The 18,604-nt window shown below is 37.3% G+C and overlaps 2 protein-coding genes across 4 annotated transcripts in view; both read left to right on the top strand.

Annotated features, from left to right (window-relative positions):
• The first annotated feature begins 9,300 nt into the window (after positions 1-9,300).
• LOC127411002 (cytochrome c oxidase subunit 7A2, mitochondrial-like) lies at positions 9,301-14,694 on the top strand. Of its 2 annotated transcripts, XM_051646315.1 has the most exons (6): positions 9,301-9,435; positions 9,908-9,997; positions 10,622-10,662; positions 10,802-10,833; positions 12,579-12,663; positions 14,403-14,466. In XM_051646315.1, exons 1-5 carry the CDS (start codon positions 9,418-9,420, stop codon positions 12,635-12,637), a joined length of 240 nt encoding a protein of 79 aa, XP_051502275.1. In that variant the 5' UTR covers positions 9,301-9,417; the 3' UTR covers positions 12,638-12,663; positions 14,403-14,466. The 2 variants fall into 2 exon arrangements, with proteins under 2 accessions (XP_051502275.1, XP_051502274.1); XM_051646314.1 differs by lacking the exons at positions 10,622-10,662; positions 10,802-10,833 and having other exon boundaries at positions 14,403-14,694.
• Positions 14,695-16,991: 2,297 nt separating this feature from the next.
• The window catches only part of LOC127410922 (collagen alpha-1(XII) chain-like), a 164,242-nt gene continuing 162,629 nt past the window's right edge, over positions 16,992-18,604 (top strand). For both annotated transcript variants that reach the window (XM_051646170.1, XM_051646171.1), the window contains exons 1-2: positions 16,992-17,101; positions 17,763-17,866. In XM_051646170.1, coding sequence (XP_051502130.1) covers positions 17,797-17,866 — 70 coding nt within the window. In that variant the 5' untranslated portion in view covers positions 16,992-17,101; positions 17,763-17,796. The remainder of the gene's footprint in view (positions 17,102-17,762; positions 17,867-18,604) is intronic.

The following is an 18,604-nucleotide window of genomic DNA, read 5'->3' as shown; positions in this document are numbered from 1 at the left end:
AGATGCACCTGTATATATATATATATATATATATATATATATATATACAGTATATATTATTTATTTATTTTTTGCATTTTTATTTTTATTTTTTTTTTGCAGTTTTGCAGTTTTGCTGTTTTGGCATTTTTCTTTGTGTTATAATGAAAGATTGAGGAATACTAAAGAGGTGTTGACACAACTCCAAAAAATGGAAGAGGTACAGGGGGTGGAAGTCCCATGGTCACTAAAGAACCGAAGTATGCATTTAAGGGTTAAACAGCATTTAAACAGATAAATTACCATTATGTAAATAAATTAATCTAAAACATAATGGTGAACAGCAGCATTTAACAATACCCAACACAAAATGATGCAGCGGGTATTCTCAAATTAATCTAGAATCATCAGAAAATGACTACAATAAATCAGACTTCCCAATGTTTCATATGAGAGGACTTTATAAACATAGATCATCCAAACGAACTGATTCACTAAAATTATTCAGACTTTCTAATGATTCAAATGGGACAGATTCTCCAGGACATACGGCCAATAACCGGGATGATCCCGGAAAATCATGGGCAGGTGACCCTAGTGCTATTAAGTGTTCGTTTAATTACAAATGAACGCATAAAATCATAATTTATGTGAGTCATCAGTTGCAATCAGTTCATTGAAATGAAACGTTCTAACCGAATCGCTAAAAAAGTCAGACCTCCTCAGTGCATCTGGAAAGTATTCACAGCGCTTCACTTTTTCCACATTTTGTTATGTTACAGCCTTATTCCAAAATGGATTAAATTCATTATTTTCCTCAAAATTCTACAAACAATACCCCATAATGACAACGTGAAAGAAATTTGTTTGAAATCTTTGCAAATTTATTAAAAATAAAAAACAAAAACAAAAATCACATGTACATAAGTATTCACAGCCTTTGCCATGACACACAAAATTGAGCTCAGGTGCATCCTGTTTCCACTGATCATCCTTGAGATGTTTCTACAACTTGATTGGAGTCCACCTGTGGTAAATTCAGTTGATTGGACATGATTTGGAAGGGCACACACCTGTCTATATAAGGTCCCACAGTTAACAGTGCATATCAGAGCACAAACCAAGCCATGAAGTCCAAGGAATTGCCTGTAGACCTCCGAGACAGGATTGTATCGAGGCACAGATCTGGGAAGGGTACAGAAAAATTTCTGCAGCATTGAAGGTCCCAATGAGCACAGTGGCCTCCATCATCCATAAATGGAAGAAGTTTGGAACCACCAGGACTCTTCCTAGAGCTGGCCGCCCGGCCAAACTGAGTGATCGGGGGAGAAGGGCCTTAGTCAGGGAGGTGACCAAGAATCCGATGATCACTCTGACAGAGCTCCAGCATTTCTCTGTGGAGAGAGGAGAACCTTCCAGAAGAACAACCATCTCTGCAGCACTCCACCAATCAGATCTATATGGTAGAGTGGCCAGACGGAAGCCACTCCTCAGTAAAAGGCACATGACAGCCTGCCTGGAGTTTGCCAAAAGGCTCCTGAAGGACTCCCAGACCATGAGAAACAAAATTCTCTGGTCTGATGAAACAAAGATTGAACTCTTTGGCCTGAATGACAAGCGTCATGTCTGGAGGAAACCAGGCACCGCTCATCACCTGGCCAATACCATCCCTACAGTGAAGCATGGTGGTGGCAGCATCATGCTGTGGGGATGTTTTTCAGCGGCAGGAACTGGGAGACTAGTCAGGATCGAGGGAAAGATGAATGCAGCAATGTACAGAGACATCCTTGATGAAAACCTGCTCCAGAGTGCTCTGGACCTCAGACTGGGGTGAAGGTTCATCTTCCAACAGGACAATGACCCTAAGCACACAGCCAAGATAACAAAGGAGTGGCTACGGGACAACTCTGTGAATGTCCTTGAGTGGCCCAGCCAGAGCTCAGACTTGAACCCGATTGAACATCTCTGCAGAGATCTGAAAATGGCTGTGCACCGACGCTCCCCATCCAACCTGATGGAGCTTGAGAGGTCCTGCAAAGAAGAATGGGAGAAACTGCCCAAAAATAGGTGTGCCAAGCTTGTAGCATCACACTCAAAAAGACTTGAGGCTGTAATTGGTGCCAAAGGTGCTTCAACAAAGTATTGAGCAAAGGCTGTGAATACTTGTGTACATGTGATTTTTTTAAATGTATTTATTTTTTTTTTTATTTTTTTATAAATTTGCAAAGATTTCAAACAAACTTCTTTCACGTTGTCATTATGGGGTATTTTTTGTAGAATTTTGAGGAAAATAATGAATTTAATCCATTTTGGAATAAGGCTGTAACATAACAAAATGGGGGAAAAAGTGAAGCACTGTGAGTACTTTCTGGATGCACTGTAAATAGTAGGTGGTCAGTAATGTGCCCCTCGATGCTCATTTAGCCTCAAACCGAGCAGAAGTAGGAAGTGACAGGGATGTGAGTGGAGTTATATTTCGTTCTCGGACATGGAGTATGACCGTAAGCAGTTCATTCGATGGAGTGCAGTTGCTGGAGGGCAATTTAATTGTTATTGTTTGCAGGGAAGCTCTTCAGTGGTTTTAAACGTTATTTATTATATTAATACATCAAGAAAATAGAGAGATTATCTGAGGATAATAGGGTACAATACAGGAGAAAATGGAGGGATTTGAGGAGCGAGAAAGGAGAAGCAGAGAAAGCCAGCACACAGATACAGGAAGTGACCGTGAAGGAGTTAAACAATGCTAATTGGCGGGCAATCCACAGGGATTTAACAAGAATGGTATGCTGGAGAAAGATTTAAAGTGATAGTGAGATTCAAAGAGTTGGGCGGAATTAAGGCAATAAACCCGATCAAATTCACATCAATCCTAAAAAATCAACTAGGTGAGATAAAGTCTGCAAGAGTGTTGAGGGATGGGAATATGGAAGTTTGCTATTCAAATAAAATTCAAATGGAGAAAGCCTTGAAAATAAAAGAAATAGGGAAGTTTAAAGTTGCAGATTGCCAGCACATTGTAAGAGGAATCCAATGAACTAGAGGGGTGATAACTGGGGTTTCTCTGGAGTTAAAAATGGATTAAATAAAAAGTGGATTGTGAGGAGTAACAGTGATGAATGTAAATAGATTACATACAGTACCTTTAAAAATGCCAAGAAAGTAGAAACTTACTCAGTAATATTAGAGCTTGAAGAGGACCTCCCAGAGAGGGTGTCAATAGGATACATGAGTTATAATGTGAGGGCATATATTCCTAAGCCTCTAAGATGTTATAATTGTCAGAGGTTTGGGCGTGTAGCATCAAGCTGTAAGGAAAAAACAAGAAGTGCTAAATGTGGGGGTGAACATGAGTATGGGAAATACGGGAAGGGGGTACAGTCACATTGCTGTAATTGTGGCATTCAGAGGCTGTGAAATAATGAAGCAAGCAGTAGAGATTTGAAAAATTAGAATGGAGCAAAGGGTTTCGTATGCAGAAGCGGTCAAGATAAACACAAGTAAATGGGGGTCAGAAGTAAAACAGGAGGAAACAGTAGGAGGATTGGAAATTTAGTCATGATGATGTTTGATAAAAGAAAACTTGTGACCTTTATTGCAGGAGTAATAAATGGTACAGCAGAGCTGAAGTCAAAAACAGAGAAAATAAAGCTAATTATAATAGCAGCAGAATGCCATCTGGATATAAAAGGACTGACATGGGAAAAGATAAGGGAAGATCTTGCTACTCAGTCTGAGCAGGAAACACACTTTGGATGGTAGTAATCTTACAATGGAATGCTCGGAGCCTGTTTGCTAATGGACAGGAGTTTAAGCAGTTTATTGTAAATATGCCAAGCACCCCAGACATTATATGTATTCAAGAAACATGGTTGAAACCAAATTTTGATTTTGTAGAACATGATTATAAATCCATTAGGAGAGATAGGGAAGGTGGAGGAGGTGGGTGTGCAACAATGATTAGGCATGGTATACAGTATAGAGTATTGGGTATAGGGGATGAATTAGAATACACTGATCTGGAAGTGTGGTGTAAGGAAGGGGTATTAGTGGTAGTTAATTTTTACAATCCATGTCAGAGAATAGATATTGAGAAACTTGAACAAATAGAAGGGCAGGATAGTAATAGTGTTATATGGTGTGGGGACTTCAATGCGAACAGTACACTTTGGGGAGAAGGAAGAAAAGATTCAAATGGGCAAATAATAGAGAATACACTAGAGGAGAAAGGACTGGTATGTCTGAATAATGGAAAAGGGATGCAATAGACCTAACACTGGCCTCAATGGAAATTGCAAGTAAATGTGACTGGGAAGTATATGAGGAATCAACTATAGGGAGTGACCATTATCCAATATCAAGTGCTCCTGTGAGTAAGTTATTTTAGAAAGCAGAGTGGAAAGAATTTAAGCAACAGTGCAGGGTAAAGCTGAGACAGATAATAGTAAATAATGAAAAAGATCTCCTAAATGAGAAAATACAAGAAGTAATAAGAGAAAATGCAAGTGACACAATTCCAAAAAGTAAGGGAAAGAAAAGAAAAAAAGGCTGTTCCATGGTGTAATGAAGAATGCAACAGTGCAATTAAGGATCGTGATAGAGCATTTTAAGAGTTAAAAAGGAAACATATATTCCAAATATTAACAAGCTATAGAAGGACACAAACAAAAGTTAGGAAGATGGTTAAAAAAGCTAAGAGAACACTGGTGTAATTTCTGTAGTACAATAGGAAGAGAAACTCCAGTAAGGGATATGTGGAATATGATAAGGAAAATGAATGGAATATATAGAGTATGGGACTATCCAGTGATGAAGATTGGAGAGCAAATAGCAATCACTAATAAAGAAAAGGCAGAGTTACTAGCAAAAACGTTTGTTAAAATACACAGCTCAGAGAATCTATCAGAAGAAGGATAAAGAGGTAGAGAGAGCACAAAACAAATGTACAAAGACTTGAGTGTGCAAAGAATGTAGATGATGCATTAAATGCCCTATTCACATTAGGAGAACTAAAAAGAGCTTTAAGTCATACTAGACCATCTGTGCCAGGAAAGGATGAGGTTAATTTTGCAATGTTGAAACAGCTAGAGGAAGAATCCTTGGAATGCATTCTAGACTTGTATAACAGAACATGGGAAATAGGAAAATTACCAAAAAGCTGGAAAGAGGCAATGGTAATTCCCATTAGAAAACCAGGGAAGGATCCGAGCAATCAGAATAATTACAGGCCCATAGCCTTCACTTCACACATGTGTAAGGCCATGGAAAGAATGATTACAGAGAGGCTGACGTATTATTTACAAAGCAGAAGGCTGGTCTCACAATATCAGAGTGGATTTAGGAAAGGGAGAGGGACCATGTACCCAATACTGAATCTTGAATCAGCAGTAAGGAAAGCCCAAAGCAGCAAAGAATCAGTGGTAGCTATATTCTTTGACATTGAGAAGGCCTACGATATGGAAGGAAGGTGTAGGGACCAGGTTAAGTAAATTAGGTGTGTCAGGTAGGATGAAGGGATGGATAAAGAATTTTTTAAATGGAAGATCAATCCAGATAAGAGTAGGTGGGATGCTATCAAATAAATATCCTGTGGAGAATGGTACACCTCAAGGGAGTGTTGTTAATCCTATACTTTTCTCTATAGTGATAAATGATGTGTTTGATTAAACAGATCCATCTATAGGTCGTCTTTACATGCTGATGATGGTGCACTATGGAAGAGAGCCAGAAACATTGGATATTTAATGAAGAAAATGCAAGAGGCAACTGGAGTGGTAGAACGGTGGTCTTTGAACTGGGGATTTAAATTCTCTGTAGATAAAACTAAAACAATCATTTTCACAAGGAAAAGAGTAAGTGAAGACTTGTATTGGTTGTATGGAAATTAGTGGAAAGTGTGCGGGTGTTCTGGTTTTTAGGTATGCTCTTTGACACAAGATTGACATATATGGGTAGATCACATAAAGAAAATCAAAGAAAAATGTAAAAAGGTAGTTAATGTAATGAAGTGTCTGACTGGAACAGATTGGGCTGCAGATAGGAAATCTATGAAAACAATATATCTGGGCCTAGTGACATCGATTTTGGACTACAGGTGAGTGGCATATCGATCAGCATCAAAAACTCTACAAAAGAAGATAGATGTTATATAAGCACAAGCGCTCAGAGTTTGTTGTGGGGCTTTTAGGATGACCCCAGTTGCAGCATTACAAGTATTGATGGGCGAGATGCCATGTAAATTAAGAAGGAATCAGATTGAAGGAACATTCTGGATTAATCTAAAAGGTCATGGTGACTCTCACACAACAAAGAAGATATTAAGAGATAGTTGGGAAAAAGAGCCAGGAGGAATGTCAAGTTTCGGACTTTCTACAATCAGTAGAAAGCCTTTTTCAAGCAAACATTATATTTGGCTGTGAGTATATATATATATATATACTAATGGATCAAAAGTTCCTGAATCTGGGCGCACAGGCTTTGCATTTGTGGTTCCAAGCAGACAGGTTGGGGTGCATAAGTGCACTACAGGTCATTTGGCAGTGTTCACGGTAGAGATGATGGCAGTGATATGGGCATTAGAGTGGGTAGAGGAAATCAGACCAGGTAATGTGGTAATTTGCTCTGATTCTGTATCTGTTCTCCAGTCTATTAAAAATTACTCATCTAAAAGAAGGCAAGATTTGGTGTATGAAATTATTCAAATGCAATCAAGGATAGTCAGCTCTGGGATTCGGATTTGTTTTACATGGGTGCCAGCGCATATGAGAATTGAGGGAAATGAAGAGGCTGATAGTTTAGCAAAAAGAGCATAAAAAAGGGAGAGTGTAGAAGTTAGCAAGATGGAAGGGAAAAGCTTAATCAAAAAGGTACTGATGCAAAATTGGCAAGAGGGATGGGAGTCGAAAGGGAGACCATTTTATGAAATACAATACAAGGTGGGAATGGAAAAATTATTAGGTAGACGAAAAAAGGAGGAGAGAATATACACAAGGCTTAGATTAGGACATTGTGGGTTACATGGGACGCTAGTAATAGTAGGCAGGGTTGGGAGGGTTACTTTTGAAATGTATTCCACTACAGATTACAGAATACATGCTGTAAAATGTAATTTGTAATGTATTCTGTTAGATTACTCAAGGTCAGTAATGTATTCTAAATACTTTGGATTACTTCTTCAGCACAGGTAGATTTTTTCACTTGTTTTGAGTATAAAAACTCTGCCAGTACAGTAAGACAAAATACACGTTAAAAATACATTCTCTGAAAAACCTAAATATCTTATGTAGTGTTGTTTCTAAAACAAGATAAATCAAACTGATCTTGTTTTAAGGATTTTTAGATATTTTTACAGGAAAACAATACAAAAGTTATTATCAAGAATAAGATTTTTGCCCTAATATCAAAGATCTTAATAGAAAAAAGAAATTACAATCCAACATGAATTAAAAAAAAAAAATTATCCCCTTTTCTCCCAATTTGGAATGCTCAATTCCCACTACTCACCTCAATCCGGGTGGCGGAGGACAAGTCTCAGTTGCCTCCGCTTCTGAGACAGTCAATCCACACATTTTATCATGTGGCTCATTGTGCATGACACCGCGGAGACTCCGCATGTGGAGGCTCATGCTACACTCCGCGATCCACACAGAATTTACCAAGTGCCCCATTGAAAGCGAGAGCCACTAATCGTGACCATAAGGAGGTTATCCCTTGTGGCTCTACCCTCCCTAGCAACTGGGCCAATTTAGTTGCTTAGGAGACCTGGCTGGAGTCACTCAGCACACCCTTCGATTCGAGCTCGTGACTCCAGGGGTGGTAGTCAGCGTCAATACTCGCTGAGCTACCCAGGCCCCCAACTTGATAAAAAAAATATGATTGTGCCTGGTAACATGTGCATGTAAAATGGCTAGAAATAGCATTTTAGCTTAGAGTAAAGCTGACAATTTACACAAGGTTTATTTCTATTTCTTCTGCTCCAAACTTACATCAAACTTACTTCTCTGTCTGCTCGCATGAATGTAACACATCATAAGAAAGTGTTTCACCGCTGTTCAAATGCACTTTGGATCACATTATTTATATGTATAAATGTTTCCATCTGAAAGGACTAAATATTAAATGAAACAAATGACAATAAAATGCAAAGTAATCTCTTCAGTAATCAAAATACTTTTTGAATGTAACAGTATTCTAATTACCAATGATTTAAATTATAACTGTAGTGGAATACAGATACTTATATTTTGTATTTTAAATACGTAATCCCGTTACATGTATTCCGTTACTTCCCAACACTGATAGTAGGTAAACATCAGGATGGAAACTGTAAGTATTGTAGGGAGACAGAGAATGTGGAGCATGTTATTCTACAATGTAAACAACATAGAAGAGAAAGAGAATCACTTAAAGAAAGATTAAAAGGGAGTTAGAGATTTTAATCTAAAAACGATCCTTGATAAAAGGAATTGGTCAGAGCTGTCACAGTTTTTAAATGAAACTGGTTTTAGAAGAAAGGATATAAATGAATCTAAAGAATAAATAGAAGGGGAAAAGGAATTTTATTTTATTTTATTTATTATTATTATTATTATTATTATTATTATTATTATTATTATTTCTTTTCTTTTCTCCCCCTTCCTTTTGGCCTAGGAGGGGCCTGGTGTTTACACCGGAGGAGCTGAACATGCAATGCCGGTGGAGACGGGGTCTTGAAAGGTCCAGGGGGATGTGGGGGTTAAGGGGAAGGAGAGTTTCGTCAATGTTAAGAGTAGAGGGCAGGGGGCCTGGGTAGCTCAGTGAGTAAAGATGCTACCACCCCTGGAGTTTGCGAGTTCGAATCTCAGAATCCTAAATCCTGAGTGACTCCAGCCAGGTCTCCTAAGCAACCAAATTGGCCCGGTTGCTAGGGAGGGTAGAGTCACATGGGGTAACCTCCTCGTGGTCGCTATAATGTGGTCCGCTCACCGTTGGGCGCGTGGTGAGTTGTGTGTGGATGCCACGGAGAATAGCGTGGGCCTCCACACACGCTAAGTCTCCGTGGTAACTGCTCAACAAGCCATGTGATAAGATGAGCGGATTGACGGTCTCAGAAGCAGAGGCAACTGAGATTCGTCCTCTGTCACCCGGATTGAGGCGAGCCACTATGCCACCACAAGGACTTAGAATGTATTGGGAATTGGGCATTCCAAATTGTGGAGAGAAAGGGGAGATAAAAAAAAGGGTAGAGGGCATTACTTTAGTTTGCGAATCACTGTTAAAAAGAGGAAAAGAAGAAGATGTAGTTTCGGTAGGTGGCGATAATGCTCCAACTGATGAAAGCCAATCGCCGTTAAAATTCAAAAAGTAGTAGAAGAAGAAGAAATAGGAAGTGACATTTTCAAGCGTCCTTGTGCTGGTGCGGTTTCCTGAGCATTGAGATCTGAAGGAAAAAGTATCACCATGTTTAGACTCTTAAGGGTGAGATTTCAGTGCTTTATTTGTGTTTCTGTCCCATTTATGTAGAGAAAGGTTAAATATGATCGAATCTGTTTTCATAGTGCATTCTGATTAGATTTGATCATAACAGAGAAACAGTTAGCCTAGCATTAGCTACTCTCGTGACCTGCTCACAGAAGAACAGTTTACTAGTGTAATTATTCAAACTAAAATACACTGGTAATATTTAAATGCAGTGATATGTGAGTTCATGTAATTAGTTTAACCAGTGCCTCTTTAACTGTCTTGTCTCTTCTGTCGTGAAGGTTATTTCGCTAGATACTCAGTGTTTATTGCGCTTAAGTTATATCGGTCAGACATTAATGTATTCTATGCTAGAGGTATCATTCTGTACAAGATAAAGGTTTCATGAAGAAACATTCTTTGGAATGCTTTTGTTTCTCTATACCTGTGACCATGAAGTCCATTAAACATTAACCATTTTATCTTGTAGCCACTGCATCAGGTTTCCAGACGGACCATATCCAGTAGTGCACCCAGACACCTGGAGAATAAAGTCCCTGCAAAGCAGAAGATGTTTCAGGTTAGTCCTTTAGACTAGTTCTGATCTAATGCGAATAGACATAGAGTCAGATTCATTCCTTCAAGTCATGAAATACACAGTTCACCCAAAAATGAAAATTCTCTCATCATTTACTCACCCTCATGCCATCCCAGATGTGTATGACTTTCTTTCTTCTGCTGAACTCACAGCAGAATATCTCAGCTCTGTAGACCCATATAATGCAAGTGAATGGTGACCAAAACTTTGAAGCTCCAAAAAGCATATAAAGGCAGCACAAATGTAGTCCATAAGACTCGAGTGGTTAAAACGTATTCAGAAGTGAGTGAGAAGGTGTGGGTGAGAAACAGATCAATATTTAAGTCCTTTTTTTACTATAAATCACCACTTTCACATTTTTCTTTGTTTTTTTGACCTCCTGGTCAAAGGTTGAGATTTGTAGTAGAAAAAGGATATTGATCTGTTCCACATCCACACCTGTCATGTTGCTTCTGAAGACATTAAATCACTGGAGTCTTATGGATTACTTTTATGCTGCCTTTATGTGCTTTTTGGAACTTCAAAGTTTTTATCACCATTCACTTGCATTGTATGGACATACAGAGCTGAGATATTCTTCTAAAAATCTTTGTTTTTGTTCTGCAGAAGAAAGCAAGTCATACACATCTGAGATGGCAGGAGGGTGAGTAAGTGAACTATTCCTTTAAAGACAAAGCCTTAGATTTAGTTAACTTTGCCATAGTCGCTATCATTTTGTTCTCTTTGGCACCTGCTAATGGGACTGTTAATGTACAGTTAATGTTAAAGATTGCAATTTATTCCCAGGTTCTGGACTGGTATTGTGGATGAGCAGATAAGTACGTAATGATTCGCTATTAGGGTTCACTTGTATAGTACGCTTTTATTACTAATCATTGCATGTGTTGTAATGCTCAAATAGAAAAAGCGTCACCTTAAACAAGTAGTGTAAAGCTTTACTTATTTTGTAACTGCAATATCACTGGCTTTGATGCTGGCATATTCTGCTTAAGGCAGCGTGGAGCCAAATTAAGGGTGGCTGTTTTGATGTTTTGCTTTATCATAATTCTTAAAATGTAAAATATTTTTTTCACTTCTAGTACAACAGACTTTACATTCAAATCTTATGTAGAAAACTAAAAACAATCAATTAGCCTTTTTATTCTCACCCATAGGCACACATGCTGCAGTAAAATGGGTCAAATGTGATTTTCATTGAAAATCTACATGTAACAGTTAAAGGTGGGCAAGGAGGAGGTGGGAACCGGCTGAACAGTCAACATAAAGTTTAATGTAAAACTCAACTTAAACAAACATAAACAAACACAGACACACACAACACAGCCGCATGCGTCTCTCTCTCTCTCTCTCTCTCTCTCTCTCTCTCTCTTGAACTGGCATCTCTGGCTCTCCTTTATCTCGCTCTCCCGCTGATCAGCTGATTCAGCGCCGGCTGTGCACCCTCATGGCCCGGCCACGGCCTCCTCCTCGTCACACTATTTCACGAAATGGGCATGTACACAAGAGTTTTAAAATCTAGTAGTCAATCAGGTCTATGGCAGTTTTAGAGGTCGACCGATAGTGGATTTTGCAGATAACTATGGTGATTGAAAATGCAGATAACCGATTAATCAGCCGATTGTTTTTAAAATCGATTTATGGAATGTTAAAAAAATGTCACCAAAAGATTTGGTGCATAACATGGGACTTTTTGCTGTAAATACGCTCAGCGTTCGCATCTGACTGAAGTATACTTTGGGCTTTAGCTCCATTACAATGCTTTATAATTAAGTACTAATCAAATTAAGCTTTTTAAAGCCTATACAGTATATTCACCTGACAAAGGGATTTGTATTATTATATATAGTGCACCAGATGAGGTTTAATGAGGAGGAAGGTTTGTTATTATTCACAAGATATGAAGCTAAAGACAGTTTTGCATGCCCTCACTTCAGTTTAGAACATGTAATTATCTTATCAAATTAACAAAATATGCATTGAAGTGAGGATAAAAATATGGATGACTCTTGTCAGTGATAAAAGATTTAGATACAGCAAATACCTGCATTATTGTTTTTATTTCACCTTTAGAGGCCTCTGATATACTGTAGATCTAAGCTGTTATAACTGTATAATACTTCAGCACCGGCCACAGAGGAACATGGAGGAATAATAATAATATAAAATAAAACAAAAACTGACGGCAACTATCGGCATAGATTTTTGCCAGTAACCGATAGTTCCATAGAGCAGCTATCGGCACCGATTAATAGGTAAAACCGATGTATCAGTTTAGTGTTTTTCAGACTTTCTGAAGTTGCAAATACAGAAAAGGTTTTTCCTTTTTGGGCCTCATTCATAAAACACGAACGGAAGGAATTTCTGTGTAAGTTCGATTTAGTGCAACAATGGAATTGGAATTAAGAACGATTTACACATTAATTCTGCTTGTATTTCACGAATGAGGTCCTCTCTCTTGCTCATGCCCACACACAAGTGCTTTGGAAGTTTTTAAACTTGTGGCCCTCAGAAAGCACGTGGTGAAGTATCAAATGCTGATATGCTGTAACACTTCTTTTTCCAGGAAGACAATGGTATGCCAGTTCATTTGAAGGGAGGTGCAAAAGATGCTCTCTTGTATAGGGCAACAATGGCCCTTACTGTCTTTGGTAAGTTTTAGACATTTGGATTGCTAGCTACTATGGCAATCATTAAAGGTGCACTCAGTAACTTTTTGCTTGTATCATCTTGGACTTACAGTGACACCTATTGGTGTGGATGCAGCATCATTCAAAATCAGTATGATGCCATTGTAGAAAATCAGCCATGATTAATTTCATCCAAGAGTGAAAGTGTCCAATAACAAGATGGTTACTGAGATTCAGCTGGCCATGAGGGCGCCCCTGCCCTATGTAGAATAAAACAGCTTTTATAAGGTTACTGATATGACTAGAGTCCTCATCTCATGTGTGTGGTCATGATTTGATACATACAGTATGTTTCAAAATTGCCATTCATTTCTTTAGGAGTGAAACATTACTAACATTATATATATATATATATATATATATATATATATATATATATATATATATATATCTTCTGTATTCCTTGTTTAACTTGAATACTCCAGATTGCTTGAATTTCAGTAAATTTTGCTTCATTAATAAGTCATTTGCCACCATCTTTTGTAAATATTACAGCCACTTCTGTTTCTGGCTAATTGACAAATACGGTGATAATAATAAGAAATCTTTTACATATCTAGTTTAAAACACATGTGTCAGGTTCTTAAAAATGTAATCTTTGTGTCCATGTTGGTTTCACAAAAAAAAAAAAAAGTATATATATATTTAATGACTTTAAAAATGTGGTGAAACCCTCAAGTAAAAGGTGTTAAAATACTTCCCTTGCTCAAGTGTGTAAACAGCTTATTCATTCATTTCAAAAAGAGGTTTTCAATCATTTTTCAAGACAACATTTTTTCTTTTTTTACAAATAAGAATTAAGTCACCGACATCAAAAGTTTTCTCATGCTTACACCATATGACCTGAACAAAATGCCTTTTCATAAAAATGTTAAAATATTGATATTTAATATTACATTATTTTTTATTTTTTTACTTCACAAACAGTCTGTGGTCAAAAGAGGTCATCTCTGTTTTATTTTTATTTGTCACATGACAACAAAATGGCTACCTGCATGTTGGTCACACCACCTGACTTTGATTTGGTCGACAGCAGTTTTTCATATTATTCATATTTAAAAAATAAAATTACATTCTGGTCTTTTCATGCCAACATTTCTTTTTTTTCTTTCTCAAGAATTTAAGCTTTTAATTAAACGTATTTATTTTACGGTTATACCACATGACATTTTTTACTTAAAAAAATGAATTAAATGTCAAAACTCATTATTTAAAGACATGTTAATCATAGAATGTATTTTTGAATAAAAAAAGAATAGATCTGGACAAAAAAACGAACAAAATGAGCATCACATCATTTACCCTTCTACAAGTAACACATGTCCTACTCTTGTGGGATTTTCATGAAACTGTCACTGACAGGATGCTTAATGGTTGTAAATAATTTGAAATGTTGTTCATACAGTTCATGTTGACTATATATTTAGTATTTGGATTGGCATTCTTGTAGAATGTTTTTGTTTATTTATTTTTTATTTAGCTGGTGTAGTAGTTACACATTTCAGGGAATATTACGTTGATCCCAGTAATTTAATTTAGTAGTGGTCTGATCCATGATTCAATGTCTTGAGGTGTCAGCTCAAAGGTGTAAGCACTCATGTCATTTTGTATTCTTTCTAGTGTTAAAGAATTAACTAAATATATAATTGTATGCCTCTATACAGTATTTGTTTACTGTACAACCCTTCTTCTGTCTACAGGGTGCGGTTATGTGGTGTATGCATTGATTGATGCAGCAATGCCCAAGAAGAAGGAATGAACATGCCCCTCTGTTCTTGTGTCTGAGTTGTAAAGATGATTAATCCTCAGAATTATGTGTCCTGTCAGTTATTTTAAATACATTGGGTTAATATTTATTGATTGTACTATACAGAGCAATCACATGTAATAAAGCGTTCCACTGTACCAACTGTATGTTTTCTTACATTTTTCACCTCTCCTCAAACACTAACTTGTAAAACTGCTTCATTTGAATAAAAGATACTCATTTCAGTTAATTTCATATTGATTAGACCGTGAACTACATTTGTGAATAATGTTTCAAAAGATGTAATGAAATAAAAATGGGAAGAGTAATGCAAAAATATTAAGAATGGGGCTGCATACCACATCACATACAATCTGTCCTGTATGGTATGTCAGATTAATACTGCGTTTCATTGAACTCAGAAAATCGTAATTTCCAGCTTCCTATTAGGAAAAGTGTAATGGAACGCCACTTGAAGTAAGACTTCCAACTTGGAAACTTAGGCGGAAATGTTCAACTCTGATTTGGCTGAGATGCGGGTGCATGACGTCACGCAAACATGTTGGTACCCAGAGAGATGTACAAAGTAAATGATCAATTGAATCAAATCCCTTTATTGTCATTCAACCATATACACAAGTGCAACAGTGGGTGAAAGTCTTGGGTGCAGTTCCAAGCAACATAGCAGTATGACAATTACAATAAACATCTGATTTACACATCTTGTTACACTACACAATATACAGTATACACCCCATGTAATCAGTGGAAATAAATATGAATTGTTGTGTTGATAGTCAGTTGCCAGTGTGTTATTAAGAGAAGTATTAAATGTGAGTCCAGTTTGAGGCTAATAAAGTGTAGTGCTGATATATGTATCGTGAGTGATCAAGAGTTCAAAAGGCTGATCGCTTGGGGGAAGAAGCTGTCATGAAGTCGGCTGGTGCAGGTCCTGATGCTGCGATACCGCCTCCCTGATGGTAGCAGTGAGAGCGGCCCATGGCTCGGGTGGCTGGAGTCTCTGATGATCCTCAGAGCTTTTTTCACACACTGCCTGGTATATTTCCTGGTGGCTGTTCGCACCACCAGGGCTTTGTGGTTGAGGGTGGTGCTTTTGCCGTACCAGGCGGAGATGCAGCCAGTCAGGATGCTCTCTACAGTGCTGATGTAGAACCGTGTGAGGATGTGGTGGTTCATTCCAAACTTCCTCAGCCGTCTCAGGAAGAAGAGGTGCTGGTGAGCCTTCTTCACAATGGCCTCAGTGTGGACAGACCACGTGAGTTCCTCTGTGATGTGGACACCGAGGAACTTGAAGCTGCTTGTCTCTCTCCACTGGTGCTCCATTGATGGTGATGGGACTGTGTTCTCTATCTCTTCTCTTGAAGTCCACCACAAGCTCCTTTGTCTTACTGACGTTGAGGGAGAGGTTGTGCTCCTGACACCAGTGTGTCAGAGTGTGCACCTCCACTCTGTAGGCTGTTTCATCATTGTCAGTGATCAGACCTACCACCATCATATCATCAGCAAACTTTTGATGAGACGGGTTTTTAAATATGTTACATTATACTGCCTTTTTCTTGTACACCTGTGTAACAAATGCTAACAATGTTTATAATTGATTATAAATTGACCCTTTTCTAAGCCCCGCCTTAAAAGCGCTTCTGACCAATCCTGTCTTAGCAACTGTTGCCCTGCCTCTATTATTTATGACATGCGTTTGCTATTATCCAATGACTGCCAGTGGAAGTAATGTGTGTTGGGTACTTTAAAACGGGATTTTATAATCCAAAAAATTTAAAGAACGTTGTTGCCGCCAGCAGAAAGTAGTAGTGAGAAGTAGTTTACCAGTCAGACACAACTACTTAAAACCTTTACAAGAATCTTTGTAATAAAAGCATCAAACTTCAATCTGGTTTTGTTCTTATTCGATATTAAGGCACAGGACAAATACTTGTATCATGCGTTAAAAATTCTAATAGAATATTTATTGACCTTACTCCTATAAATTTATACATGCATATAGATATGCTACAGTAGTACACATTTTTCACAAAAACTATTCAAAACGCACTTCCGCCAACGCCGTGATGACGTCATTTTTGTCGCGCGCAACCTCGCGGACGCGGCGAGTACAAACCAGGCTTTACACTCCACAACTTCATCGACTGGTCATTACAAGACGTGGCTTTTACTGTATATAATGTCAAACTAATCAATGTGCCGTTTTAGCCCTTAATATGTGGTGCCGAATGATTGACGCTCAAATATTTTCAATTGTTCATAAATATTTTTTTCCCATCCATTCATTAGTTGAATGTATAAACTGTCTAATTTCACAACAGACCTTCAAAGTAACATTAACCCCACCGCAATTACATCCCACGGACTGATGATGTGGATCCCTGCCCATCTCATTCCAGAACAGTGATTTAAAAGTGTGGGCTCCATTCTTGAAGAATTTCGTAAGGGAGTAAAGTTTGGGAACAACCCCCTATTTAGTGTCAGGTTGAGCTCAGATTCCTCCCATTCTTACCGAGGCTTTCCCTCACTGCTGGAGGAACGAGAGGAAGGGCTCTCTCGGTTACGGTGTGTCTGGAGAGGGGGACATCAGCTTATACTCACCATTTGTGTTATTGACGGACACTTTAACAGGTCTGAATGTGATATCTTTATTTAATTCACACGTCTTAAAAGAGTCATTTGCATGGACTTTGTAATTCATGTGTTCAGGCATCAAATGACTGTCTTTAATGATTTTTTTTTTCTTCTGTCTGAAATGTTTTAGTGACTCTGAAATTATATATACAATTTTAAAGATGAATTTAAATCACTTTTTGAATAGTTATTGTAACACTTTTTAGACACGTGGCATCTGTTCTTTATGACAGTGTGATGTTCAAGTTAATGCAAAGAAAAAAATGTCATATTTTCAAATGTTTACCAAAATAATTACAACGGGACCATTAATCATTTTGGTTGAATGATGATTGCATTAGTGATGCATTTTTATGAACTTCCATGAGGAGGCGCTCATGATCCATAATTAAAAAATCAAGGATTTCTTCCTTTTTTTTCTTTTCTTTTTTCTTTTTATTAAATGATCAGTGCAGAATTGTCATCTGTAGGAAGATCTTTTTTATGTTTTTATTTGTGACTTGTATATTCATTTCCTAAAGATGATTTACATTTCTAAATGTTCAAGCAACAGTAAATATAATAAAAATAAATGCACCGAAATGATTCTTCTTCCATACAAAATAATGTGCTGTGTAATAGGTGGAGAAATAATGATGCATGTATATTTTCTTTGTAGATTAATTAATGAGCTGCTGACTGTCTGTGTAAACATGAAGATCAGGCTGTCACTGGCCGCTGCTGCACTCTTAACTTTATTACTGAATTCAGTAGAGGCTCAAGGTATGGTCCATACATCTGTCTGTCTCTCTCATTCTTTATCTAGCTTTTTTATTTATTTACTTTTTACTTTTTAACAGTTTTAAGTATTTAACTGAACTATGTGTACATTTACTCATTTAGAAAATTTGAATATCCCTAATCTTAATATTCAAAGTTTATTCAGAATTTGATCTCTAAATCATGTTATTCTAAACCTAGCAGTGGATTTAATAGTCTATAAAAAGGAGCAACAATTTATGTGCTATAGTTGTTGAAAAAAAAAAAAAAAATATTTCAGTAGATTCACATACTCCTAAAGATAAATCCTAAAGATTGTTTTCTTCTTTTTTTTTTTTTTTTTTAAACAAAAGTAAAAATGTGTGTATACTAAAATGTTAAGTGGGGAAATTTTTTTGAAAAGTAATCTGTCATTTGTTACGGGGACATGCTTGAGTCTGGTATGGTAATCATCTTCTCTATGAGTCAGACTCAGTTATTGCCCAATGAATTACTATAACAGTGCTGACTAATTGTATGAAAAGCTGAAATTAAAACACTCATTATTAAACATCACGAAAGGGAAAATGACCAATATTTTATTGATTTCTAAAAGTTATGTTGTAATTGAGTATAAAGGTGCATACATACTGTATATTAAGTTAGTTATAGCATACCATAAAATGTTTATACAGTAAGTTAACACACATGAGTCTTACTCATTATATATACTGAGTATACTGTATATTAAGATTTACTTAC

The sequence above is a fragment of the Myxocyprinus asiaticus genome, chromosome 20, assembly GCF_019703515.2.
Source record: "Myxocyprinus asiaticus isolate MX2 ecotype Aquarium Trade chromosome 20, UBuf_Myxa_2, whole genome shotgun sequence".
In the NCBI taxonomy this organism is placed as follows: domain Eukaryota; kingdom Metazoa; phylum Chordata; class Actinopteri; order Cypriniformes; family Catostomidae; genus Myxocyprinus; species Myxocyprinus asiaticus.
This window is presented reverse-complemented; position numbering and strand designations above follow the sequence as displayed.